This window comes from Syngnathus scovelli, chromosome 13, assembly GCF_024217435.2.
Source record: "Syngnathus scovelli strain Florida chromosome 13, RoL_Ssco_1.2, whole genome shotgun sequence".
Taxonomy (NCBI): domain Eukaryota; kingdom Metazoa; phylum Chordata; class Actinopteri; order Syngnathiformes; family Syngnathidae; genus Syngnathus; species Syngnathus scovelli.
In genome coordinates this window covers 12375016-12402997 of record NC_090859.1, presented here as the reverse complement: position 1 = coordinate 12402997, position 27982 = coordinate 12375016, and the positions used below count along the sequence as shown (strand labels likewise).

The window sequence follows — 27982 nt, the reverse complement described above, 5'->3', positions numbered from 1 at the left end:
CGGCAGGACAGCATTCTCAAGAGCCTTACCCTAGTGTGATTCACATTTTGATTCTCCCAGATATCAAATATACGGTATACGTGGAAGCTTTTACTTTTGTTGACCTGAAAAAAAAAAAAGATGATAGATGATCTCATAATACAAAATGTAAACATTGAACTCACTGTGTAACTGCAGCTCCTAATATAGGCACAAACAAATAATACAGTTCAGTTGTATTTAATTTTCAGGTTCAACAAATTCAAAATGAATCTTTAAGAATGAGTCAGTTTAGTAAACTCATAGAATTAGCATTTGAGTTCATGTCCCTAATGCACAATACATTTTAATTGACTCTTTAGTCGGTCGTTATTCATTTTGAATGTTTGAGAGCCAATTAATTTTTTTGGGGTGGTACTTTTGTGCAATCTTTCAGAAGCACTGCAAAGCGAAACTCCTCTTTGCACTTGGAGAGCAGCCACCCACGGACGTCCACGCCCACAGGCACAACAGGTATCACCCAGAAGAGTTGTTAAGCGCTTGTTGAACCCGTCTCGAGTCAGTCGCTAAACACCTCCGGGAAAAAAAATATTTATATACTCACTTGTCGAGACTTACTATCAACATGCCGAACCGAAGCGAATGGATGCGCCTGTCCCTCCGCACGCCCGGCATCTTAATCTTCGGCCTGGTCATGGCACCCTGCGGCTGGGTGCTCAACCTGACCGCCACGGTGGCCCCCAACTGGAGGACCCTGGAGGACATCCCGAACACGCCGAGCAACGAGTTCATCGAGCAGGGCATCTGGGACATCTGTCGCTCCGTCACCACGTCCACGTCGTCCACATGCGGCTTGGAGGACGACACGTACTTTGGTAACGAGATCATCGAGGTGGCCCAAGGTCTCATGGTGGCCTCGCTGGTGGTCACGCTGGTGGGCTTGGCTGTGGCCATCCCTGGTGTCCGCTGCTGGAAAGAGAGACCCAACTGGGTGGTGGCCGGCCTCGGAGGGTTGTTGATCTTCATCTCGGGGGTGTTGACCATCATCCCCATCGCGTGGTACACCCACATCCTGGGAGACATCAGCACGGTGACGCCGAGGGAAACCGTGCGCGTGGGGTACTGCATCGTGCTGGGCTACATCGGGGGCATCTTCGAGATCTTGGGCGGGTTCGTCATGTTCATCGGCATCTGTCGCTGCTGCGGCGGAAAGAACCGCGGCGAGGTGCGGGTGGAGGAAACCGGGCGCAGTCGCTATAGCGCTCGCCCGCAGTCGCAGCCGAGACGCGTGGACGTGCCCTCCCTGAGCCGGGACCGAAGCCCAGCGCCCAGCAGCGTGCCATACATCAGGGACTCCATGGATGACGACGTCTCCTTCCCCAGGGCCAAGAGCAACGGTCCCCGTTCCATCGACACCACGTACAGCGGGAGACCCTACGACGCGGACTTGTGAGGGGGCACCGCTGCAAAACAAACAAACCGAGATAGTCAATTTATTGCAGTGTTTCCCAATCTTTCTAAACTATTAGAACAAAAATGTCACAAAAATATACTTGCATACAAGTTACACAATTTTGCTTTATCAATTATAAACATCACACTGGCAGGGAACAAACTATTTTTTTTAACATAAGTACCAGTAACCCTTTTTTAGGTCGAAAACTACCTTGTTTTACTTTTGCAAGCTAATTGGAGGTTAAAATGGATATTAAATAGGTTAATATGTTTGGAACCAAACTTGTTGCAGTATTAATGTGTTGTACCATACAGTGAAAGAGTTATTTTAATCGACGTTTCCCGTTTTTTGGAATTACTTGTGCCCCAAAAAAAAAGCAGTGCAATCAAAGGAATCAAGATTTTGTGAAGAAAATTCCTCCACATGAAGAATTTTAGTCTTGTACATATCGTATTTTTCTGTCCAATTACTAACAAGGGCAACGAACAAGCCTCATTTGTGTTATAATGTAAATATTCTTGTTTTTGCACTTTACATCAATGAAACCAAGTGATATGATCAATTATGTGTTCACTGCATCTTGTAAAAGTGCTTTATTAAACTGTACACTGTCTATAGGCAACTGTGTTCCTCTGACTTTTTCTCACATTTGTGTGGTTTATATAGACTATTCATCAATGGCTGGTTGACTTTAATATAAGATGACGAGATTAGTATAGTTAAGAAATTTTTGCAATGTCACTCCTGATTTACAGACAATCCTGAGACAAACTTGTCGATGTTGAACCACCCTGTTGGTTGACTTGTAAGTGGTTAAGTATACAGACAATGTCACCTGACCGGCACAGCTCGTCTGGCTTGTCTGTATTTTCACATCTCAAACAATGCCACATCATGGAGAGCAGTCAGACCACTGTTGTTCTTCTGAGCTCAGAGCGACACTTCACCTGCATTGTGTGGTTCAGGTAACAGAAGTTGGATTATTAGACGTGAAAAAAAGAATCACAGCACATTGCAGTCCGTATAAAGTGAAAATAAATGTCCTGTAAATGTAATGTACTACAGATAAAACAATAAAAAAAAATGAGGCTTCAAAAATCAAAATCATACACTGGCTGTCAAATTGGAATTAAAAATAATTTTAAAATTCTCCTTCCTTGTTCCTTCTGCCTTTGTGTGACGCGTGCACTGACGGCAGACAACGAGGCTCTCTAATGCCCTGCCAGCAAGCAAAAGACTGCATTAGTTGTGTTAAAAAAAATAAAAATGGTGGCACATTTTTAACAGTTAATAAAATCTATGTATTTTGAAACAAAGCACAAAATTCTGTTCAACATTCTCTCATAGTGCTATTAGGAAAAAAAAATTCTGTTCTGAGAGGGTAGTTCCCTCATATGACAACTCAATTGGTTTTGTCCTTAAATGTCTGTTAAGAGATCAAGCTCATAACTTTTATGACTTCCTTCTACACCCATGCCCAACCCATTGTGTTCACCAAACAGCCAAGCTTTTCAAAAGCTGCACTCTGACATTTTGCAGAATCAATCCAAGTGCGTCATAATATCAAACCAGGACATGATGCTTCATTTTTTCCAATGATTGTCTTTCAGTCTGTAATAAATGCACTGTCATGACAATTATGCAATTTAAACTGTAATTTCCACATTTCCATGATGGATTCACATACATTTTCTAAGCCTGGCAGAGAGCTTGGCCTGTTCAAACAGGTTGAGCAGTTAACTTAGTTGCATGTGAACAGCTACATAAATATAATTATGGCTCCTTTATTTATTTTTTTTCCCAGATGGTGTAAATGGCACTCCCGGTGAATAATCGGGGCACTGCTTCACGTGTACCAACCAGTGTGCCCTGACAACAATAAAACATAGGTGTGTCACAAAAAATGAAGCAATTTCACTTAATTGTTCTTTCATCCACAGTGACTGGTAGAGCAATTAAATGATCTACCACTAGGTGGCAGAAAAAACAATGTATTCTTTTAAGAGTTTCCTTATGGAGCTGGCTTGGGTCAAAGGTGAGGGAAACAATTAGAGGGACATCAAGTAACTATATTAATATTTGGCTTATCACATCAATATAAAGGTCAAAATAAAAATAAAAACTAATCACACAAAACCAGTGAGAAAATACAGCACAAATCCACAACAGACCTGAATTGGGTTTAAGGTTTATTTCTTGAACTCAAAACTTCAAAAGTGCAAAATTAATTTATCCAACTTAACTCATAGGTAACGGAATACTTGTTTACAAGAGAGGAATCTCGTTTGGTTTGAAATAGTTTACCTCATTTGACTATACATGAACATTTTTTAGGCACTGAAAGTAAAAAAAGACAAAAAACAAAAAGAGGCACTTACAAGACTCTACATTGAATAGTTGAAAGAGTGTGCCACTCCACATTTGAACTGAACGTGTGCACTTTGCATGAGTCAACAGACCACTAATTAGTTTCTTAATTTTGTCTGGAGGGCAAGTAGGTAATCACATTACTTATGCAAATGAAGACAAAATGTGGAAAAAGGACTCCAATGTGCCTCGAGCAGGGGGAAAAAGAAAAAAAAAAAAGTGCATATAGAAATAGTGGTACTCGACAAATGCCTTACCAAACTATCACAGTGTTGCTAGTTCATGAATATTTCCTCTCAACAATTGTCATGGAACTCCTTCCCTTCTGTGAAAAGCAGAAATGTAAATTAGTGGGTGGAAGCAAACAATCCCTGGGGCGAGTGTCGTGTCTGCATGACTTGTTAGTTGACAAATGCGACCGAAAAAAGTCAACAGTGCACCACAACGACATTCTCCTTGTTTGTTCCTCCTCCTGCACACAAACTGTTTGCTATCGTGTAAACTAACAGGCTAATTTCTTTCTGCTTCGTAGTTCGCACAGAACATCGGTAGAGTTGGTGCTCGAAACTTGGTATCGGTTCTTTCCGATACTTCACCCTGATATTTATGCGAAAACGCTTTCAAACTAAAAAGTATGATTAGATTCAGCATTACTTCCTGCAGGCTTCTTGTCATTTCATCCCAATCATCAGAAATGGTGAGATCAATCACAGTCAAGCTTAATTCAGCAGTCGGGTCAGGCGGAGGAAAAAGGTCCATGCTGGTCCATCTCTTGAGTAAAATGAACTGGGAGGTTTCAGATGATGAAATTTCACTTGCCTGAATGAGAAGGAAAATTTACTTTTCAATTTTTTTAGGAAGGATTTTGGTCATTTGAAAAGTCAATATTGTCACATTTTCATACACAAACACTCCAAACAGTTTCTTAGGAAACTGTTTAGCATACTAAGTGGAACTTGGAAAGTGCAATCCACCAGAAATGTGACTAACAGCACATCTTCTGGGAGAAGAAAAAAAAAAAATAGATTTGGAGGTCGATGTTACATCATCAAAAAACGTCAGCTTAGTGAGCAGCTGTCAGATTGACAATCAAACCTCAATTCACTTGACATGACTTTTTATGGGAAAAAAAAAAAAGTCCCCCAATGTTAGTGTGCACAACTTTAAAGGTACAGTTCCTCATTTTGCAAAATCTAAAGCGTTTTGGACCGAGAACGAACCATCAAAAAAAAAAATTAATGATAACCCAATGACCTTGCCAAGAAAGCAAGCTCAACTGGTTTACTTTAACGTGAGCTCTCACCAGTATGCCAACAATTGGTAGCATTCTAAAAAATAAAAAAGTGCAAACTAGCCTCTTTTTCTACTATTTTTAGTGTGCAGCAGATATGCTGGACTAAGTCATTGCGTTTATTGAACACATACCTTTGGTTTTATTGTGATGGACTCACTTCACAAATAACTTGTTTCATCTGGTTCTGCTCCAAGATTCTGGAAACAAAAGACAGGATACGGAAATACTGTAATTTTTAAAATATTTTTTATATTATTTTTACTATGCACAGCAATGGCCAGGAGTGATTTTTGGGGTAGTACCAAATGGGGTCAATAAGGTCAACCTTAGCTTCACCGAATTGTAAAACATTTTACCTCTCCTTCTGTTTCTGAATATGCTTCTGTCGCAATTTGGCAAAGATAAACGCCAGGATCACCAAACAGAGAAGGGCAGCGACCACGCCTATGGTCAGCGGGACGCTAAGCGATCCGTTAAATGTAAGCTGGCAGGATTCGCCCCGGTAGCCCAGGTTGCACTCGCACGCAAAGCCTAAGCCGCCGCCAGGGGGGATCACGCAAAAACCGCGTCCGTTGCATCGGATCTCGCCACAGGTGGGGAGGTTGTAGTCGATTCTTCTCGGTCGGGGGATGCTCGTCATCGTCGTCTGGAAAGTGGAGGAATGAGGATTGATGGATATTAAAAAAAAAGTTTATTTATTCATTTATTCGTAATAATGCGAGTGTGATTCCTAATTTACAAATCAATTGACAATGTGTGCCCCGAAATATAATTATGACAAGTTTCACCGTGCTCAAAGTTAGTTTGGAGCGCTGCGAATGTTATTATAAAGCGTGCCAATGACTATTGTTTCTGGAACTAATCCTTACGTTTGGGGTGGAATGATGTTGCGTAACATGTGTCGGTGTGCCCTAAGTAACAAATCCATTATCATGATTCAGAAATGACATCAACAATTAAAGCAATAGAGTGAATTTCACTGACTATCAACAAAATATTTTATCTACCGCATGTAAATCGATACAGTCCGGCAATCTAGTGTTTTGTAGTCCAACCCCAAATAGAAAATCTCGAGGAATTCAGAACTGGTTCTTATTAAAACCCCACAACTTGTATTAAACAAACCAAATTTATTTAAAGTGTAACCAAATAAATAAATCTATTGTGCTGAGTACTTTTCAGATTTAAAACGTGGGAAAATTATTTACTTTAATGAGTTAAAGCAGTAAGAAGAAAAAATGACTAACCTCAAGAACTTGTTTTGTCGCCACAAAGATTTGGTTTTTTTCCCCTTGTAGGGCGTCTGCGTGGGATTAAAATTAAGCGTCTGGTTCCGCTTTCAGTGAGGGAATCTGCAACAAAACAGGGAAGGGGTCGAAAGCAGAGACCTGTGAATACCTTTTGCTTCTTTTAACACAGAAGCACAGGCCCCGCCTTCTCGCTCATATTTACAAGTGAGTCATACCTGCAAACCATGTGGAAGCTTTACAGGAAATTTGAGTAATTCTTCATGTAATTGCAGAAAAACAAAACAACTTTAATTTGTTGTGTGTGCATGTGGTGACAACGCAACATTTTTACTTTCTGTATCTGACCGCATAAAGGAATTTGATTCAAAAACATTTGGCTGAGAAACTTTTTGCACACACACACTTACCTCTGGGCTACAATGGAAGTTGAGGAGGTAGGTGGGGCATGAGGACAAGTTCCAACGAGACTCAATGACCTGATGTTTGTCGACCTATGGTGTGGTCTTACATTCCTGTTAAATCCCATAAAGAAAATGTATTCAACTGTTAAAGCTCTTGTAAAGACTCTACTTGACCTGTAACTCCACTTATCTGTATAAAGCATCTCTGAATTTTTTTTTCCTCCTTTTTTTTGTCGAAGAAATTCAATCGATGCTTTATACTGTTGAGTGAATGATGTCTGGAATGAAGTCAGTGCAGATGTCCTTGAAGGTTAAAATTAGACAAGTACAAAATACAATAGCCACTTTAATAACTTGGCATGACAGGAGAAACATAAAACAAAAAAAAGTTAATTAGCGCTAAGGACAGTTAATTGACATCTGCACCACTGAAAATTACCGATTGATCTGAACAGGAAAGGAAAGGGGGGCGGGGGGTGAGTGAACAAACTTACCCACGTTTCCTTGGCAGAGGTAAAAATCCCCCCAGCTTCATTCAGTGTGCTTTCGTCTCTATTTCAGCTCGGGTGTGGTCCAGCTACGAGATCCTTTGAGAGTCAGTCAACCAACCAGACGGTATGGAAGATTGATTCGTTTCAATTGCAGTGCCTAGAAGTTCAAAAAGGCAAGTCCCGGGACTTTCGAACCAAATGCAAGTGTGTGTGAAAAGTGACCCGTGGCTGCAGAATGTGACAGGAGGAGCTTGGAAAGCGTTTGGGCGCAATGCCACTGCTGCATTGTCAACAATTTTGTTGTCGTCCCCCCTCAAGTTGGGGAAAAATTAATTTACTATACACTTTTTTTAAAAAAAGTTTCATGAGTACACAAAGCATTTACGATTATTTGCAGTTCCGAAGTGAACTTAATTACCTCAACTATTCCGCAAGCCTTCGGCTGTTTACCTTCATTAATTAGCCTCATTTGTGTTGCAACAGTGCCAACTGTTATGCAAGTAGACTGTAAACGTTTATCGGTTTGTTTTCGTCGACCGAGAAACGCTCATTCCATTCGTCAGAGACAGTAACTCAAGGCGATCGAATGCTGTTTCAATCTTTTCGTTTTTATTCTACAAAAGGGTTATCAGTTTTAGCACCGGGTTAGTATTTAGCTAAGTATTGCCATGTAAAACTAAAACGGCACAGATGCAATAACAGTTTCCAGAAAATGACTGCTAGGAAGCTACTGGGGGGTTCTTCAAGTCGGCTGGGGACTCGAGTTCCTGGGGAAATGAAGAAAAAAAAAAAATCCTTAGGCACAGGAATGAACTTAAACTAGTTTAACTACCTTTGCTAGGTAGCTGAGAATTTATTTACCTCACAGTCATCATCCGCATAGTCACTTTGCAGCACCATGTTTGACATCAACGTTTCTTTGTCCGGCGATTTGCTTCCGATTGAAAGCCAGCCCTTCCTGCATCGAGACAAAAAAAAAAAATTCAATAGCAATTCTGCATTAAATTAAAAAGTGCGTTTGTGTTCTGGAGTTGGCTTCAATTCAAATTCGGGCAAAGGAGATCCTTGCCTTTTCGCAAAAAGAAGCGAGAGCCCCAAGACGACAACGAGCAGGCAGAAGACCACCAGGATCACACCGACGTGTCTTCGCCGGCTTTCCTTCTCTTGACAAAACGTCCCTCGGTAGCCAGTCGTGCATTGACAGTTAATTATTTCGCCTTGAGTGACGCAGCTGCCATGGCCGCTGCAATATTGTTGACTACACGAGGACGTGTCCTTGGAGTTCTGAGGAGGTTCCACGGGTAGCTTGGGAAGTTGATCATTCGTTTGTGGACCTAAGGGAATTCATACCACGAATTGAAAATACCTTCAAAATCAAATTTGCATCATTTGAGACTCACAGTCTTGTTCGTCCGACTGGTCGGGACAGTCCACACGTCGGTCACAGAAGTTGCTGCTGTTGATACACTTGCTAGCATCAAGACAAGCTTGCTCCCCTTTGGGGCACGGGTGCTCTGGTGCGCAGGATGTGGGACCGTTGCTGTAAAAACCACGTGCACATTTGCACACGCGACCTCCGGGGTACGGCAGGCATATATGCTCGCATTCCCCGTTGTTGACGGCGCACTTATTGGATCCTGTAAATAAGGTTTTGAATCAGGGCCCATTTTGTATTTAAAAAAAAAACATTAAGTTTTGACTTGATGATTTGTGTGACTGTTCAATTAGCAACTAGGCTGTTTAGTAAAGCTCAACCCACCCGTCTGGCTGTCCTGACTGTACGCTCGGATTTCCACCAGGCTGCTTTTTGTCTCGAACCAAAGTTGTTTGGGATGGTTGCCGTCGCTGAACCACATTTTGGTGACCTCTAAACAGGTTGGAAGCAAACAGTTCATGTATCAATATAAAGGGAGCAACTGTCCCTCCTCATCGATAAATCAAGCAAAGAAAATGGACTTGAAGTGATGAAAAGCTCAATTTGTGTGAATTATTCATTGCTACATTAATCTGACGCCATTTGCTGCCCGAAGGGGATGAAGACTGATGAGCGGGAGGGTTCATTTGGAAGAATTTAGTTGAAGGGATGAATACCTAATTAGTGTGACTCAACAGCAATGGATTAGTTTAAAAAAAAAAAAAAAAAAAAAAAAAAAACACTTACCCTTTTCCAGTGTTATCCAGAGGAGCATATTCTCAATGTACGTGATGGAGGTAACTAAACCTGGCCCTGCTTTGTATTGTTTGTAGCCTGAGCCATCCAGTCCAATAGAGCAGATGAGGCCTTCAACTAGACGGGGAGGAAAAAAATAAAAATCGATGAAAGAAACCAAACTAATCAAAACAGTCATGATGAAAAGGGTATTAAATCCCAAACCTGTGTCAACCCAGTAGATTGAAGTTCCATTCTTGGAAAAGACCAATGACAGGGGGCTGGAGGACTTGGTCCAAAGCACCGTTTTGCGTCGGCCATCCATCCACGCGCAGCTCACTTCAGCTTGGTTCTTACTGCCCACGAGGGCCGTGTAGCAAAGTTGACCCGAGGGGGGATGCACAGCAATGGAGGTTGTGCGCTAGAAGATCAGTCGGTGTGAGTCCATTGCAACCCAAATTGAAGTTCATGAGTGGGACCACGTTTTAAACCTTAAGGTTTCCCTGCAGCAGAGAGGTGCTGTAGCCTTCACGGCTGCTCGTCACGTGGAGGTTAGGTCGGCTGATGCTGCTCCAGTAGATGTTCAAGGTCACCCAGTCGACCGCCAGCGCCATGACGAAATCATCCTTAAATAGCATTACGCTTAGCTGCAACTTTGATGCTCGTCATTGAGAACCCAAATTAATTTCTTACCTTCAGTTGTACAAGCCGACCAGCTCGTGTCAGTGCCTGTCTGGATCTGGGCCCGCTTAAGTTCAGCATATCGACAGTACCTTGTTTACCGTCAGCCACAAACAAGGCCAAAGCTTGGAGAGCCAGATCCAGTCCGGTGGCCTCAACAACTCCAGGAATGAGCAACACTCGGCTATTTGGCATACTTTTCAGACCGACGCCATCTTGACGCAAGGACTTAAAGTAAACCTGGATGGGAGGGGTGGAGACACCATCAGATAAAGGGAACATTTTGTAAAACAAAAGCTGACGAATCACCTGATAGACTGTTGTAGAAGACAGAAGCAGGATGAAGGAGGAATCCAACGGTAGCGAGCAGGTGATCTTGTCCTTGGAGAGTATCAGCCCCTTTGGACAGCGGCAAACTGCTGCCGGCTGCATCTCGGATGCTCCGGTTGTGAGGAGGCACATGTGGGAGCACCTCAGTTGGTTGCAGGGGTTGGATAAGGTGGGCTGGGAAAGGGGATGCATCAGCTGGAGAGAGGAAACGGACAGCACATGTGGTCAGTTGTCTCCAAAATATATATTTGGACACAAAATAAAAATGTTCCAAACTGACGACTAACCTTCAGCCCAAAAGGCTGCCCTGGTCTTTTGAGAAGAACCTTCTGGTCTTTCCCCGTGTTCTTATCAGCTGAGCGGATGGTTCTCCGCTTGGTGTCGGACCAGAAAATCCGATCATTGAACACGGCCACTGAGAAGGGGCTCGGAGTTTCGGCCAGCTGGAGAATCTGGCAAGATGGGTAGAACTGTTCGCCACCGGACTCGATTGCCAAAAATCACATTCTACCCCCTTGTGCTGGATGACGCTCACCTTGACATCATCTCCATCCAGAGAAGCCGATCCGATGCAGCGGAGCTTCTCGTCGGCCCAGTAAACGCGCTCGTCCAGGAAATCATAAGCCAAACTTACAGGCCAGCTCAAGCTGTTGCTCACCACCACCTTCGTCTTGGATCCATCCATTCCCGAGCGCTGGATCTGAGGGGAGCTACCGATCTCGGACCACATCATCAACCTTGGGGGAGGTCACAGTTAAGATTAGCAGCCAGAATTAAACCTCCTTCCCGACCGGGTTCCTCACCCTTTCTGCGGGATCAGCACCAGCGAGCGAGGCTGCTCAAGATCTTCAGCCAGCACCACCGTGTAATCTTCAGACTTCAACGTGGTGTCACTGAGGCGCACCGCCCGAATTTGGCCAACGAGTCCATCCACCCAGTACAGGTTCTTACCTACCCAGTCCACCGCAATGAAATCCGACTTGACCCCTGGAAGTAGATTTGATTTAAAAATCCAGTCCATTTATTTTGGTGTCTCGGATTCCAAGCTCACCTTTGATAAGTGTCCCTTTACTGCTGGAGTCTTTTGTCATGTCGGCCCAGCGGATACTCTGGTAGTCCGGACTGAGCCAGTAAACCCTCTGCTGAGCCCAGTGGTAGTCCAACGAAAAGACCGGCTGGTAGGCCGAAGTCAGAAGACGCAAGGAGCCGCTTTGAACTCCAAGAAGCAAAAGCTCGGACTGGACGGACGCCACGAGCAGTGGCTCATCTAAAGACAGATGTTATTTCATTTAAATTTAGTCAACCGTCAATCACGGCTACAAATAATTTAGCTTTTCATGGTAATATTTTTAGTTTTTGTATTTAAAACGCATTTTACATTTTAAAAGCAATCACTTTTGGAACGCCTACCTTTGGTCTTGCAGCTTTTGTTGTCGGGCTCCAGGTAGAAGCCGGGTTGGCACCGACACATGAAGGACCCACGAGTGTTGAGGCAGGTGTGTTTACATGCTTCGTGAGGCATCAGATTGCATTCGTTGGTGTCCACGCAGGAGACGGCGTCGGAATGTAGCGTGAAACCTGCTGCGCAGTAACACCTCTGCAAAAAAAACAAAAAATAATTTAAATATTTATTTTATTTTAATTTTATTAAATGTATCTATTTGTCCCTGAATCACAAGATTTTTTCCTGCATTTTTTAAAATTTATTTTTATTTAATTCTACAAAATTCATCCGTTTTTGTCCCTGAATCACATGAGCAATTTATGCAAATTTTTTTCTTTGACTGACCGGTCCATTTGGAGTGCTGACACAGCTATGATCACAACGAGGTAGTGAAGGGCTGGAGCAGTTGCGCAACGTGCATCCCACGCCCTCGTCCGAGCTGTCGGCACAGTTGATCAAGCCGTTGCACGCCAGTCGGGGATCAACGCACTCGCCGCTGCCGCACCGGTAAAGGTGGGAGGGGCACTTTCTCGGTTTGCCTGTGGAAACAGACATTCAAGATTTAAATTGTCCAAAATTCACCTTGTTGGAATGTCAAGCATTTTTTACATTTGTCCTCATCCACGCCATTGTGACAGTCGGCCTTCCCGTCGCATCTCCAGGAAACGGGGACGCATTGGCTGCTGCTTCCACACTGCCACTGATACACCCGACACGGCGGTGGCTTTGTCTCACAGTTCTAAAAGCAATTTTTTTTTTTTAGTGACATTTCATTTGGACAATCACCCAAATCCATCTTTTACTTTTTCATCCGAGCCATCCTTGCAGTCTTCCTCCCCGTCGCACAGCCATTCACTCTGCAGGCATTCGTGACTGTGAGGGCATCGTAGCTGGGCCGGGCAGCGCGGCGGTCTGGAGCAGTCCGCCTCGTCCGAGCGGTCGCCACAGTCCGCGTAGCCGTCGCATCGAAGGGCCACCGACACGCACTGCCCGCTGGTGCAGCGGAACTGTTCCACGTCGCAGAACTTCAAACCTGCCGGGATGACATTGGTCTAATTCTAGCCCCGCCCCCTTTTTGTTTCAACCTCCCAATGTGACATACCGCACTTGTCTTCATCCGAACCATCGGCGCAGTCTCGTTCGCCGTCACACAAGAAGCTCGCCGGTATGCATCGCGTTGAGTTATCGCAACGATGATGGCAGCCCGACATTTGACTTTCGCAGCTGATTTCATCGGAGCGGTCTTGACAGTCGTACTGTCCGTCGCACACCTGATCGGTTCGGACGCATCTGTGACCGTGATGGCATTGAAACTCATCTGGGGAAGGAAGAATCTCATGAACGATCACGCTCGAGGATGAATCTCAAAGATGTAAACCAACCCGCTTTGCATTCAGCAGCGCAACCCTCTTCATCCGATCCATCCTGACAATCCTTCTCTCCGTCGCACACGTGGCTGTACATGACGCACCCCAGACCGTCTTTACACGGCTGGAAGCCGTTTCGGCATTTGAGGGGAACCGCCTTATCCCTGGAGGCTTGGCGCAGAGAAACCGATTTGAACGGGTCGAACAGAATTTAGATTTTCATTTTGACTCTTACAAGGTGAACCGCGATCGGGGGACTTGCACTTCTTTTCGTCGGAGGCGTCAGCACAGTGGGCACGACCGTCGCACACGTACATCCTGGGGATGCACTTTCGCCGATCGTTGCACAAGAATTCCCCTGAAGGGAGGGGCAGGGGAGTTGATATACAAGTGAATTGTTTTGATAATCCCTTTGCCGCTTCGGTTGACTTACTTCGGCTTTTGCACTTTAAAACACAGTCGCTCTCGTCAAAAGAATCTGGACAGTCCGGTTTCCCGTCGCAAAGCTGTTTTGGAGCGATGCACAACGATGAAGTCGGGCATTGAACTGAAGGGGTGATGCAAACCGGAGCGGGACTCGGAAACATGGACGTAATTGTTGGCGTGGTCGGTGCATCTGGAAAGACGAACTTGTTCAAAGCACATCCGCAGAAAAATATTCCGGTTCCGAGTAGACTTACCACAGCCGAGCTCGTCGGTGCCGTCAACGCAGTCGGGCTCGCCATCGCACAGGAATTTCTTTGGGATGCAGCGATGGCCGTCGGCGCAGCGAAACTCGCAGCTTTTGGTTCGTTCCCAGCAGTCCAGCTCATCCGAACGGTCGCTACACTGAGCCCGTCCGTCACAGACTTGAGCCTCGGGGATGCACATCACTCCGTGAGCACACTGGAACTCACCTTTGAGTCAATAGAGCAAAAATAAGGAATTACCAAAAATAAAAAAGATTTTTTTAAAATACATTTAAAATAAAAAAAATAATAAACAATTATAAATGGACAAATTATTTGTGAATATGGTCAAGACAACCTTCTGCACACGTGTTCTGGCATCCTTCTTCATCCGATCCATCCAGACAATCTTTTTCCCCATCACAAACGTGGCTGTTAAGCACACACTCCGTGCCATCCTGACACGGCCTCGTGCCCTTCCGGCATTTCAGCACCCGAGCCGTCGTTAATCGAGGAACTACCCTCCGACAATCCACCTCGTCGGAGCCGTCGTGGCAATGAGCTCGGCCATCGCACACGAGAGCGCTGGAGACGCAGCTCCGACCATCCTTGCAAAGAAAGTCGGCTGTGGAGGAAAGCAAAACGTGATCCAAAAAATTCGGGGTGGTTGAAGCCATAATTTATCAACTTACTCCTCGAAGGGCATTTTTCCACACAGTCTTCATCTGATCCATCAGGACAGTCTTTTCTTCCGTCACACATTTGCGTCGGGGCGATGCAGAGAAAAGAATTTGGGCACAACACGGTTGGACTCCGACAAGACGGCTTGTAAAAGGGCTTGGCTGTTGAAGGCGATACATTTAAGCCCGGAATGGAGGAAGTTGGACCTTCTGCAGACCATCAAAGTTGAGAAAAGTTTAAAATTCCATCATAATTAAAACAGAATTTTAACATACCACATTCCGCTTCATCTGAACCATCAGCACAGTCTTGTTCTCCATCGCACACATGACTGTAAGGAACACATTGACTCCCATCCTGACATAGCTGGAAGCCCATGCGGCATTTTCGCATCTTCGCTCGGGTGACAGGAGGAGCTACGGTCGGACAGTCGGCCTCATCCGAGCCGTCGTGGCAATGAGCGCGTCCGTCACAGAAGAAGTCCTGCGAGACGCAGCTCCTTCTATCCTTGCACAAAAAGTCAGCTGTGGAGGTAGGAGATGTTAGGAAAACTTTTGTGGTTGGACTCGTAAGTTCTCAACTTACTCTTTGAAGGACATCTTTTGACACAGTTCTCGTCTGAGGCGTCGGGACAGTCTATTATTCCGTCGCACATTTGTGTCGGTTTAATGCAAACGACTGAATTTGGGCAGAACGTCGATGGACTCGTACAAGATGGTTTTGGTGTAGGCTTGTAAAAGTGCTTTGCTGGTGTGGGAAGTTCATTTGAGGCTGGACTGGAGGAGGATGGTGTTTCTGCAAAGTTTAAAAGTTGTCAGGGAACTAAATAAAAACAAAAAAATTAAAATCAACATACCACATTCCACTTCATCTGAACCGTCGGCACAGTCGTTTTCTCCATCACACACATGGCTGTAAGGAACGCAGTGAGTCTGATCCAGACACGGCCGGGAACCTAAACGACACTTGAGCACCGAATTCCGGTTGGCAGGCGGAGGAGGCGGAGCTACGGGCGAACAGTCAACCTCATCGGAGCTGTCGTGACAATGAGCTCGGCCATCGCAAACCAGCTTCTTGAGAACACAGCTCCGCCTGTCTTTGCAGAGGAAGTCCGCTGTGGGAGGAAAGTAATAAAAATAAAGCTCATGCTGAATAAATTGCTGATTAAGCTAAAAGCAGCCAACTTACATCTATTTGGGCATCGTTTCAGGCATGTTTTCTCATCAGATCCGTCAGGACAATCTTTAATGCCGTCACATATCTGCGTTGGGGGGATGCACGTTGAATCTGGACACAGAAACGAAGGACTGGTGCAAGACGGCTTGATGGGAGGTTGAGTCTTGGGAGGCAATGGAGGTCGATTTTGGCGGCCATTTTCTCGAGGCGTCGTCATTGCTGTATCTGTAAATAAATTGAAAATGCCTGGTTTAACATTTACAAAAGTTGTAATCATGTATACTCACCACCACTGGCAGAGCTAAAAGGGGGACTGTGGGGGCACTCCCCCCCCCCCCACAATTTGTTTGGACCTACCAGGTGTCTCATAATGGATCAGTGTTTTTGTTTTATATTAAAAGAAAAAAAAACATACCACATTCTTCTTCATCTGAGCCATCCCAACAGTCTTTTTCTCCATCACACACATGGCTGTAAGGAACGCATTGAGTCTGATCCCGACACGGCCGGGAACCTAAACGACACTTCAGCACCGAATTCCGGTTGGCAGGCGGAGGAGGCGGAGCTACGGGCGAACAGTCAACCTCATCGGAGCTGTCGTGACAATGGGCTCGGCCATCGCAAACCAGCTTTTTGAGAACACAGCTCCGCCTGTCTTTGCAGAGGAAGTCCGCTGCGGGAGGAATGTAAACATGATAAATAAAAAGAATTAAAAAAATAGTCATGCTGAATAAGTTAAAAGCAGCTGACTTACATCTATTTGGGCATCGTTTCAGGCATGTTTTCTCATCAGATCCGTCAGGACAATCTTTAAAGCCGTCACATATCTGCGTTGGGGGGATACAAGTTGAATCTGGACACAGAAATGAAGGGCTGGTGCAAGACGGCTTGATGGGAGGTTGAGTCTTGGCAGGCAATGGAAGTCGATTTCGGCGGCCATTTTCTCGAGGCGTCGTCATCCCAGTGTCTGTAAATATTAAATTGAATAATCTTGGTTTAATATTTGGTTTCCTATAAAAAAACAAAAACAAACAACATACCACATTCTTCTTCATCGGAGCCATCCCAACAGTCTTTTTCTCCATCACACACATGGCTGTAAGGAACGCATTGAGACTGATCCCGACACGGCCGGGAACCTAAACGACACTTCAGCACCGAATTCCGGTTGGCAGGCGGAGGAGGCGGAGCTACAGGCGAACAGTCAACCTCATCGGAGCTGTCGTGACAATGGGCTCGGCCATCGCAAACCAGCTTTTTGAGAACACAGCTCCTCTTGTCTTTGCAGAGGAAGTCCGCTGCGGGAGGTAAGTAAAAATGATAAATAAAAAGAATTAAAAAAATAAAGTCATGCTGAATAAGTTAAAAGCAGTTGACTTGCATCTATTTGGGCATCGTTTCAGGCATGTTTTCTCATCAGATCCGTCAGGACAATCTTTAAAGCCGTCACATATCTGCGTTGGGGGGATACAAGTTGAATCTGGACACAGAAACGAAGGGCTGGTGCAAGACGGCTTGATGGGAGGTTGAGTCTTGGCAGGTAATGGAGGTCCATTTCGGCGGCCATTTTCTGGAGGCGTTGTCATCAGCGTGTCTGTAAATATTAAATTAAACATGTATGGTCACCACCACTGGCGGAGCTAAAGGGGCGACTGTAGTGGCACTGCCACCCGAACCCACTAGGTGTCATAATAAAAAGTCAGTTTGTTTTTTTTTTACCAATTTTTGAGTTTAGATAAAAAGGAAAACCATAACCCTGGCCCCGCCAGTGCTCACCGCATCTTTCTTCATCCGATCCATCTCTGCAGTCTGGCTCGCCGTCACACACGTGACCGAAAGGAACGCAGTGGCTGCCATCTCGGCACAACTGGGAGCCAATCAGGCACTTCAAAGCTTTGGCTTGGCCGGCAGGGATCGGAACACCAGGACAGCCGACTTCATCGGAGCCGTCGTGACAATGAGCACGCCCGTCACAAACCAGGCTCCGGGGGACGCAGCTCCTTCGGTCCTTGCAGCGGAAATCATCTGGGATGAAACAAATTAAAATTTGTTCACGCTCTGGGTGGATTTTTGCCAAATGTATTCCCGACTTACTTTTGGAGGAACATCTTTTCACGCAGTTATTTTCATCAAAGCCGTCAGGGCAGTCTTCTCGCCCGTCACAAAATTGCGTTGGGGAGATGCAGAGACGGACAGAAGGGTGGGGACAAAGGACGGACGGGCTGATGCAGGCGGGAAGCGCCGGCGCGGCTTTTGTGATTTCGTTTGGATTTGGCGAGGTCACGTCCTGCTCTGTTAAATTTGGACGACAAATTTATTCAATTTGACCAAACCGGTTTGCAAAGCGTTCAAGTTACTCACCACAATGTTCTTCGTCCGAGCCATCCTTACAATCTTTCTCCCCATCGCACACGTGTGTGTACAGAACACACTCGATGCCGTTCTTACACGGTCTGGAGCCTTTTCGACACCTGACGGCATCCACCCGAGCCCCGACTGCGGCAACGGCTGGGCACCCGACCTCGTCCGAGCCGTCGAAGCAATGAGAGCGGCCGTCGCACACCAGCGCTCTCGACACGCAGCTCTTCCGGTCCTTACATTTGAAATCATCTGAGAAGAAACGTTAAAGTCAGAAGCTGCAGCTTTTTGGGAATTAAACTAAATAAGACAACCTTTGGATGGACAGTTCTGAAGACAAAAACTTTCATCATCTCCATCAGGGCAGTCCTTTTTGCCATCACACAGTTTATTTGGAGGCAGGCAGATGGCGGTGCCCTTGCATAGCACCGACGAGCAGACGGCACTAACCGGAACTATGGAAACAAACTTTCACCATCTAAACTTGATGATCAAAGTTGTCGAGAATATGTATGAACCTGCATGGACGTCCCGGAGTGCCTCCACCACACTGACCACGGGACCTCTGGTTGTCACATCCTGGATACGGCGCCCGTCACGTCGGTCCCACAGGGTCATGATGTCAGAGGACAGCGACAACAGGTAAGGTTCCAGGGCGCCCAATAGCGAGCCGGAAACGTTCCATCTTTTTCCCGCTTTGTGCTTATTCCCTTGGTGCAGACTCAATGTCATCAGGCCTGGAAAAGAAGAGAGTATTAGTACTGGAAAGTAAAAAAGGTTTAATTTAAAAAGAAAAAGTGGACACACCTGCCGTGTCGGAGTTCCACAACAGACTCGCGGCTCTGAGGTCAAAGGCTAAATTCTCTACGACTCCATCCAAGCGCAGAAGTTCTCTGGCTTTGCCTCCCGTCATGCTCATTGAGAAGATAAACTCCTCCTCCAACCAGATGACTCCGCCCCTCAGCCAGTCCAGGAAGAGGCTTCGAATCTCTCTGGTGGTGTGGTACAACTGCCGCTGGGAACGGCTGTCCACTTCCACCGAGCCGATCCGGCTTTGGTCACATGACACCCAATACACGCTTCCACTCTTTTGGTCGACTTTAATGAGACAAACTAAAAAAAAAAAAAAAATTGCATTGATTAAGCTGACCAATTCCAAACATTTGATCATTAAATCACTAACCTGACACTTTTGTAGGAATCCACTCCGTCTTGACTTGTGTTAAACTGGTGCGCTGGAGGTGACCAGTTTGGTTGGCCCAGTACAGCCAGTCACTTTTCCAGTTCACATCAAAAGACAAGATGCCCTCGTCAGTAGCAAAGATCTTCGTTTCTATCGACTGGCTGCCTTTAAACTCCAACAGGTTGATACTTTTGGAGGTGGCATAGAGGAATCTTGGATCTGAAGCATATCAGAAAATAAATTTCATCCTTTTGTCTTCGTTAAAAGATTGCAGAACTTTCACGTTTTACAGTAAGTTCGGTTGCTAGGGAACCTACAGTCGCATGTTCCATCAACCATCAGGACTTTGGAGGTGGGACAAGTGCAGGTAAAGCCCACAGGGTTGCTTTTGGTGAGCACACATATCTGGCATGGGGTCTTGGCACATGCAGAAGAACCTAATTGTGGAGGAGACAGTTGCACTTTGATACCACGAAAGCACGAGGAGGAAGTTCCTCGCTAACCTCTCGGCTGCTGCAGCTCATGAAAGACTGTCAAAAGTGGAAGTGTGGATTTCCACAGAAACTTCTTCCGGTTTGGTTGGCTCTGCGGAACCTGCCAGACTCCTTTGTCGTCCGCCCAGTAGAAGGAACTTTCAAACACGGCCAGGTTGAGAGCCGGTCTCTTGTTGAAGAGTCCGGTGAACGTGTAGCGGCCGGTGCCATCCACTTTCACCGTCTCGATGGACTGATGGAAAGAACACGACTTTATTCTAATTTCTGGATGAGATACGAAGGTCTAATTTTTTTTTTTCAAGTCACCATCTTGGCGTCACTGATCCAGTAGAGCCTCCTAGCGGCCACATCTGCTGTGAGTCCATGGGCCATTTGTGCCGTCAGTACAATCAGAGAGTTTCTGTCCGACCCATCCATCCATGACCACTCTATGGTCACCCTCGTGCCAGGGCCCGTGTTGATCCAAAACATCAAGCTGCCAAAAACAAAAATTATGAACTCTGCAATTATATATAAAAAAAAAAAAAAATGCTGATCAAGCAAACCTCTCCACTGGTAGAACAACCAATTCTGATGGGCTGATTGATTTGCTCAACAAAATGGTGGAACTTTTCTCATCATCTGCTTGCACGTAGATTGATTCTGTCCTCTGATTGGTCCAGAAAAGATTTCCATTCAGCCAGTCACAAGCCAGCCCTTTGATTCCAGGCTCACCTGTGTAAGGAATTTGAAGGCTGGTTAGCCTAGAGCTAATAAAATTAGCTAAAAAAAAAAATGGCTGCCCTCATACTGATTTATGCATAATGAGATAGGAGTACATGGGAAACAAACCAGCATGGATTGTCCAAGTACGCTGCCCATCACTCTTATAGATGACTCCCATGTCGTCAGCCCAGTAGTAGTGACCCCGGGCAATGTCATAGGTCAAGGCCACCGGGTTGAACTTTAGAGTTTGGAGCACCTCAAATCTTTGCGACTTCACATTTAGTAACCCGACGGATGTCCTCCGAACTGTCAGCAGTCTGGTAACGTTCCCTGAAGGCACACACGTCAAAAGTTGTCACATTGGCAATAAAAGAAAGAAAATGAGAAAATCTATATTGTTAGTTGGCTTTGAGGCATAATTTAATGGCAGTACCTGTGGCCAGACAGCCAAAGCTCTCATCCTGACTGAAGCCTTCTCGGCAGTGGCAAAAATAAGATCCAACTGTATTGGTGCAGTGGTGGAGGCATGGCGTGAAGGGAAGGGCGCATTCATCCACATCTGCGGGCACATATAGGGCAACTCAGTAAATAAGGCAGTTGCACAACACGGCCAGCAGACGGCGGTGTTGTAACAACAATCACTGTCAAGGGCGGCATGACGACACTTTTTGTGCAGTTTTTCTTGCACATCTAATACGATATGGCCAATTTTACAATATATTTAAATATTTTAGAATGATTTAAATTCAATTTAGATGACATAACTACCGTAGGACAATAAAATCCCTGAATTTAATTTTTCAACAGCTGAGCTCATTGCCTGCAGTCAATCAATCCCACAAAAAAGAAAAAAGCAGATATCGCATTACCTTTGCAGACTGCCCCATTGAGGTCAAGTTTATAGCCAGGAGGACATGTGCACGAAGCACCCCATGACTCCTCCACACACACGTGGCTACAACCTCCATTTTTCACAGAGCAGGTCTGACCTGCAAGGGGGAGTGAGAGGGAGCATTGCATCAAATGACGTCAAGAATCAATATTGTTGATTAACGCATTTTATTATTTCAGAACTAAACTTACCGCAGGTTACGGGCTCGTCGCTGCCGTCCAAGCAATGAAACTTTCCATCACACATCTGGTCAGCAGACAGACATACATCTGCGCACTGGAGGCCACCCTCACGGCAAACAACTGGTCACCAGAAAATGTTAAATTTGAAAAACGTTTTTTAAAAAAAAAATTCATAAAACATGGAACGCTTCCTCACCACAGCCCTCCTCATCAGAGTTGTCCATGCAGTCATTCTTTCCATCACAGCGGAGCTCTATGGGAATGCAAATGCGGTTCCGACAAGTCCAGTCCGAGTCCAAACAACCTAAAGTGACATCGCAGTTCTCCTCATCGGAGCCGGTTGGACACTGCTTCTGTCCATCGCAGCGTGCCGATGCGTCAACACAGCCGACAGAGCCCACGCATGGGAACTGACCGAGTGGACAGTTGGAGGAGCCTGGAGGAACTGAGGGAAAATCCAATTTAAAAAAAAAAAAATGGACGGGGGAGAAAAAATCATGATGGAGGCATAGTAGTTGTGTTAGGGTGTGATTTTTTTTTTGGTCACGATCTACAGGTGCAGGAATTCATTTTGGCCGAATCTTAATATTAAAATGTGCCTACCAGTACAGTCCATCTCATCAGAGCCATCCAGGCAGTCCCCTTCTCCATCGCATCTCCATTTATCAGCAATGCAACTTCCATCGTCACATTGCCATTGATTTGGATGACACTGGAAATCTTGCCCTGAAAAAAAGCGCAGAATTTTCGCTCAATTTCAACTTCAAGTGCAACCAGCTAGCGATCCCACCCGAGAAAAAAAAAAAAAAAAAATCAGAACACACACGCAAACGTGAGGAGACAATGTTAAATTCAAATTAGTTGCCTTTGTGGCTCGTTTAGTGATGAGAACGCACCAGCAAAATCAGTGCGCTTGAAATTAAATGCACCAAATTTGAGCAATACAAGCGTGAAAAAAAGTTTGTTACCTGTGGCGGCGTGTAAAATCGACAGGATCAGCAAACAAATGAGTTGGCGTGACTTCATGTCGGACACGCACGACTCATCTGAATGGAAGTCCATCACCTGCAACACCACCTGAAATAAAGGCTCTAATTGCACATGCGCACTACGGCACACGGAAGTAAACGTCGTTAAAGAATAATAAAACGGACAATCTGTAAAAAAAAAAAAAAAAAAAATACATATAAAGAAGTAACTAAATGTAAAATAAATTAAAGAGAAATCTGCAAAGGCTATACAACAATCTTTTATTGTCAAGTGATTCAAACAGTGCATTTAACTTGATTAATTAGATTGGTTTTGAATATCAATTGATTTTAAAAACTGATCAAAACAAGAGTTCGTTTGATGTAAAAACTTTTAGAGCGCAACAAGCCGTTGGTGTCTCTCTACCCCTTTCAATTGCAATTTGATTAAGTGAGAGCTCATTACTGCTCATTTATAATAACTCTTTGATGCTGCTGTCAATTGTAATGCAGCTTTAACGCTGGAAAACATTTAATTCCATATATAAATTTCTTGTATGCACGAAAAAAGAATAGCGGTAAGGAATAAATGTTTTTCACAATGACCACTGCAGTCATTTTACCGCTCCAATATTATTTGTATAAAATTGAGATTTTTATGAAAAAGATATAAGAATAAATCGGTGTAGGTAAAAACACACAAGGCCACCAAATGAAAACTATAATTATATCATTTATTTATTTAATTTAAATAACTCTTCTGCAAATAAAAAATGCGAACTTGAACAGCAAACATTTTCTCTGTGATATTATAAAAACCAACAAATATATCTCACTTTTAAAAACACAAAATAAATTACACATTCGTTTTAAAAAAATAATGATCAATAATTAAACTATAACTCAATTTTCCCTGGTTTTAGCTTTTGCCTAGAGCAAATGTTTAAACATTAATTATAGCAACCCCAAAAAATATTAGGAGGACCAAATTGAACAAATCTAATCATGTAATGCCTGATGATGATGTAATATTTGCGAGTTGTATTTTGACTTGAACTAGCCTGTGTGTGTGATTAACTCCTGCAGTTTGCCTGCTCATTAATCAGAAGTCACCCTAATCTCCTTAACGCAAATTATTGTGAGGGCCTCTTATCAACCAAATCAAATTGTGGACTCTCACACGGGTTTGTACGTCGGGCACTTCAAAGGAACCAAAGTAGTTTCGATGCATCATGTCACATTCAAATAATGTCCTGTACTATGCAAGTAGTGTGCCATTTTTGTATTGAGCGCTGCAGGAACGACGTGGATCAAAGACGCGCATTGCCTTCAAAAGGACTTCAGCCATTTGGGGTGGTCTTATAAAAACCCGGAGGCAAGCATCTCAGATGCATCATTTGGAAACTACCAACACTTGGGTCGTGGAGTTATGCCGAAACTGGCCGCGTTACTTTTCCTGGTTAGTTTGTGCGTCGCCGCGATGCACCCAGACGCGCTTCTGCGCGCTTTGTCCAGCCACTCCGAATTTACCTCGCAGCGGCGCAAAGCCGGAAGACTTCCCGTCTTCATGATGCAGCTCTACCGGACCATGTTGACTGAGAACCATGCCGGAGACAAGACCTGGACCGAGGACAACCTTGGACTGCATCATTCGGATTATGTGACTAGCCTTGTTGCAAAAAGTGAGTGTTCTGTTTTTAAACGCTGATTTTTCATTGAGCCTTGGTCATAGTTTTAAAAACTAACGTGTGTGTGATTTTACTTCCTTTTTAATTTACTTATTTGGCTAAAAAAGTTTTGACATCTAAATCCAATCAGTTTGGTAGTCAATGTTTTGATTTTGAATCATCATTTCAGCACTTATACAAAATTATGGTTGGCCACCCAAAATAAAAGAATTTGAGTTTGTGCTATTTCTTGTACTTGCATCTGCTCCAGGCTGTGAGCAGCGAGGCGATCGGTGGTCCATCACCTTCAACATGTCCTCCATGGCCGCGGGTGACCGCATTCAACAGGCCGAGCTCCGCATTCGCCTGCTGGACTTCAGGGAGTCCCCCATAGCCTTGGTGGATGTCTACCTCTCATGCTCTGACGACAGCTGCCCTGGCGGCAGGCTCTTCCTGGGCAGGCTGAAGGCCCAACCCAGCACCATGAGATCTTCCTCCTCCTGGAGGGTGCTCTCCATGACCCAAATGCTCCATCACTGGCAAGAGCAGGACCTGTCAACACATCAGCCGGAGGACGCCGAGCAGGATCTGGAAGCAATCCAGCACCTTTCAAAAAACCGGGTCATGATGGTGATCTTCGCCAGGCAGAACCCCGACGCCCAGCGGACGCCCTTGCTCATCCGCACCTCCGTGCACTCCAAGTACGTGAGCCAGGATAAGGAGGTCGGCCCCAGGAAGACACGCCGCAGAAACAAAAGGTTCTCCGGGCAGCACAGGAGAAGAAGGATCTTCACAGCGAACAAGGAGGATCTTCTGTGCAGGAAGGTGGACATGTGGGTGGACTTTGAGAAGCTAGGCTGGAGCCAGTGGATGGTTTATCCCAAAGGCTACAACGCTTTCCGCTGCGAGGGCGTCTGTCCCACACCAGTAGATGAGAACTTCAAGCCCACTAACCACGCCTACATGCAGGTACGAGTCTTCGCTTGCTCTGCTCGTGTATGTTTTCTTCCTTGCTGTTCTAACGAAGTTCTCCTTCTCACCACAGAGCCTGCTCAAGCTGCACCACCCAAACAAGACGCCGGGCTTGTCCTGCGTGCCCACCCGCCTGGTGCCGCTGTCTATGCTCTACTACGAGAACGGCAAGATGGTCATGAAGCACCATCAGGACATGGTGGTGGAGGAATGCGGTTGCCACTAGGCCAAGTCAAGAACATGTACACAATCACAGACTTTTCTACTATTAATGACTTTGCTGTTGTAGATTTAGGCGTCTCGCATTGTGCCTGTTCCAAACGACACAAACCTGGTCAGCGAGTGAAGCACTGGCAAAACACAATACGATAAAGCTACATTTCACCTTTTAAAAAGCTAACGGAATTGACATTATCGATTGTTTGGGTCACGTTGAGCCATTTGTTTGTTTACATTGTACAGTAAAACATTAAATTATTTCTTATTTTCAACAAAATAAAAAAACCCTGAGAATTAATTCTACATTTAATTTAGAGGAGACATGCACCCCCTCTCCCCCCCCACAATTTAAGGTGTCTTGTTACAATACAATAAAACCACCATTAATAGCAATCCATCCAGGCCCTGAGATGGCAAAGCAGCCCCAATCCATGATGCACCCCTCCACCACAGTTTATGAAGAAATCCAGGTCATTCCAAAGAGTTCACATACTTTTTTAAAATCCTCATCCAGCGAATACAGCTGTGTAATACACAATACTAATTTTATCATGCAAAAAAAGTGTAAATTAACTTCAAACAACAAAAACAATATTGAACTTGATTATAAAAGCTGTTTACTCACATTATTATGTTATATAATATTATGTTTAGTTAAAAGAGATTTTAATCACACCTCATATGCCAACAATGAAGTACAATTTCCTCTTGAGGAACTTAATTTTATATTCCACAGTCCCTACCTTTTAATTCAACTTTAAAAAATCTTCCGCACTCACAAAACAACAACCGTGAAGATGTTAGAAATAGTACCAATCCTCTTCAAATGTCCATGTCAAACTGGGCATCTTCTCCTGTGTGAAGAAAAGAGTGGAGTGGAAATAAACAATAGATTGGAGTTGAGTATACGGCCCCATGTGATTAGCTAAAAGGGATTTTACATGAATCACAATTGGTTTGAGCTTGCGCACACAATCGCCAAGAGCTCCCTCCTCCATCACATTGTAAAGGTCATAAACATGCAAACAATGTTTACCTGCACCCTCTGTATGTTGGTTTTGTTCGATTTGACCGCTTTGACTCGCTGCAGGCTGGCAGGTCTCAGTGGACGACTCCCGTTTGAACGGACGAGTGACTCCCGGGATATCGGGCAGCTTCGGAGGCGTGTGAGCCAAAGGAGAGGTGCGACACTGAAGCAGGAACTTCCTGTCGTAGATGATTCGAGTTCCTGCACAAGCAAGAGGCAGATATTTTTTTTTTTTTAATATCTTACAATTGTGGATTGAATGACGTCCTCCATGTACTTGAAGAATGACCTATTTTTTCTAGTGCCCTGACACACATCGAGTGAGCCAGCTGTATTTGTGTGTGTGCATTTTATCAATGTGAACGTTTACAGAACACAGTATCACTGACTACACTGGCATGTGGATACTCCGCCAACTTTCTCACTGCTGCAGAAGGGAAAACACCGCCTTGTTTTGCTTGTAGCAGTAATTGGTGCAGCTTATAGTCTGCCTAAGTGATACTGCTTTGAGTCTCAATAAAAAGTTATTATCTGTGTGAATAGTTTGTGTTTTTTTTTTTTTAAATATCACTACACAGTGCAAGAAGTCATATTTTTTCCTTCTGATCAAGCACATTTTTAAAAGACTACAAATCAGTGAATAACAAAACACTGTTGATCATTAACATGAGGACCTGACAAGAGTAAGGATGAAGCCTATAGATCAGGGGTGTTAAACTTTTTTTTTCGCGGGCCGCATGGTAGTCATAGCTTCTTTCGGAGGGCCATTACGACTGTCAACCCAAACAAATGTATGAGCACCTCATATTATATACAGTAAAAGCTACAAAACAAACTGATAAATAACTCATTTTCAAATCAGATGAGTAAAAACTGGTTAAATATTATTGAAAGTGAAGACAATTCGCAATTCTAGTAATGACACACGAATCTGATGCACAATTTGTCTTAGCGGGCCACATGAAATGATGTGGCGGGCCGTATCTGGCCCCCGGGCCTCGAGTTTGACACCTGTGCTATAGATGATTCTCCAGGAACACCAAGAGTCATTTAAGTGCTCCGATGCACTTATTATACCTATTTGCAATAAAGCCCAAGTTATTATCTGGCATGTCAGAGGTTTGAGACCCAGTTTGACCTATGGCCGAGTTACCTCCGGGCGTGGTGCTGAACACGGTCCCCCCGGGGGTCGTGGAGTAATCCTGGGGCATGTGGGCAGCTTCCAGGACGGCGACCCGCCTCACGGCCGGGATATCCCGGCTTCCGCTCGTCTGACCTGCCGCTGACATGCCTAGATGGTGACAGCGTTCTGGGTAAAACTAAAGTTGCTTCAAATGTGATGCCTTGTTGTCTCCATGTGCTACCACTGGATCCAAAACAACCCAGAAAGCCCTACTACGCGAGCACGTGAAGCGGCGGCTTGTGATTGGCTGAAAGTAGGGGGCGTCACAGATGCCGGAAGTTGTAGTTTTTTTTAAGCTACGGAAGTCGAGTGACGACAAACAACAAAATACAAGCAGCACGTTGTCACAATACTTCGTCATATTTCACATATTTTAATATAAATGCATACCTACCCAG

At 44.8% G+C, this 27982-nt stretch overlaps 5 protein-coding genes and 1 long non-coding RNA gene across 6 annotated transcripts; 3 read left to right on the top strand and 3 right to left on the bottom strand.

Annotated features, from left to right (window-relative positions):
- Positions 1-453: 453 nt before the first annotated feature.
- Positions 454-2057, top strand: LOC125979976 (claudin-23). Its single transcript, XM_049738906.2, has one exon. The coding sequence runs from the start codon at positions 605-607 to the stop codon at positions 1430-1432; it is 828 nt and encodes a 275-aa protein (XP_049594863.1). The 5' UTR covers positions 454-604; the 3' UTR covers positions 1433-2057.
- A 4546-nt stretch (positions 2058-6603) lies between these two features.
- On the top strand, positions 6604-11724 carry LOC137840883 (uncharacterized). The gene is made up of 2 exons (XR_011088016.1): positions 6604-6780; positions 7309-11724. It is a non-coding gene; the product is annotated as an uncharacterized lncRNA (long non-coding RNA).
- On the bottom strand, positions 7826-15984 carry LOC125979970 (low-density lipoprotein receptor-related protein 4). The gene is made up of 29 exons (XM_049738888.2): positions 15747-15984; positions 15415-15672; positions 15144-15353; positions 14834-15082; positions 14570-14767; positions 14236-14502; positions 13890-14105; positions 13643-13825; positions 13445-13567; positions 13225-13380; positions 12945-13160; positions 12646-12875; positions 12452-12581; positions 12188-12381; positions 11809-11995; positions 11450-11665; positions 11202-11385; positions 10934-11135; positions 10686-10850; positions 10378-10593; positions 10081-10308; positions 9879-10013; positions 9613-9808; positions 9400-9525; positions 8998-9105; positions 8639-8875; positions 8308-8572; positions 8100-8196; positions 7826-8005 (listed from the first exon to the last, which is right to left on the bottom strand). The coding sequence occupies exons 1-29, from the start codon at positions 15949-15951 to the stop codon at positions 7958-7960; spliced, it is 5445 nt and encodes a 1814-aa protein (XP_049594845.2). The 5' UTR covers positions 15952-15984; the 3' UTR covers positions 7826-7957.
- A 131-nt stretch (positions 15985-16115) lies between these two features.
- Positions 16116-22657, bottom strand: LOC137840882 (vitellogenin receptor-like). The gene is made up of 22 exons (XM_068652854.1): positions 22517-22657; positions 22152-22274; positions 21745-21993; positions 21558-21668; positions 21344-21463; positions 20908-21033; positions 20601-20804; positions 20315-20483; positions 20076-20244; positions 19779-20001; positions 19593-19712; positions 19276-19494; positions 18900-19205; positions 18611-18829; positions 18407-18547; positions 18096-18344; positions 17829-18026; positions 17511-17759; positions 17116-17328; positions 16775-17032; positions 16489-16701; positions 16116-16407 (listed from the first exon to the last, which is right to left on the bottom strand). The coding sequence occupies exons 1-22, from the start codon at positions 22608-22610 to the stop codon at positions 16124-16126; spliced, it is 4257 nt and encodes a 1418-aa protein (XP_068508955.1). The 5' UTR covers positions 22611-22657; the 3' UTR covers positions 16116-16123.
- Positions 22658-24460: 1803 nt separating this feature from the next.
- On the top strand, positions 24461-25651 carry LOC125979977 (nodal homolog 2-A-like). The gene is made up of 2 exons (XM_049738907.2): positions 24461-25152; positions 25229-25651. The coding sequence occupies exons 1-2, from the start codon at positions 24496-24498 to the stop codon at positions 25379-25381; spliced, it is 810 nt and encodes a 269-aa protein (XP_049594864.1). The 5' UTR covers positions 24461-24495; the 3' UTR covers positions 25382-25651.
- Positions 25652-25848: 197 nt separating this feature from the next.
- On the bottom strand, positions 25849-27819 carry LOC125979979 (eukaryotic translation initiation factor 4E-binding protein 1). Its single transcript, XM_049738908.2, has 3 exons — positions 27555-27819; positions 26411-26602; positions 25849-26228 (listed from the first exon to the last, which is right to left on the bottom strand). The coding sequence occupies exons 1-3, from the start codon at positions 27688-27690 to the stop codon at positions 26197-26199; spliced, it is 360 nt and encodes a 119-aa protein (XP_049594865.1). The 5' UTR covers positions 27691-27819; the 3' UTR covers positions 25849-26196.
- Between the last annotated feature and the right edge of the window lie 163 nt (positions 27820-27982).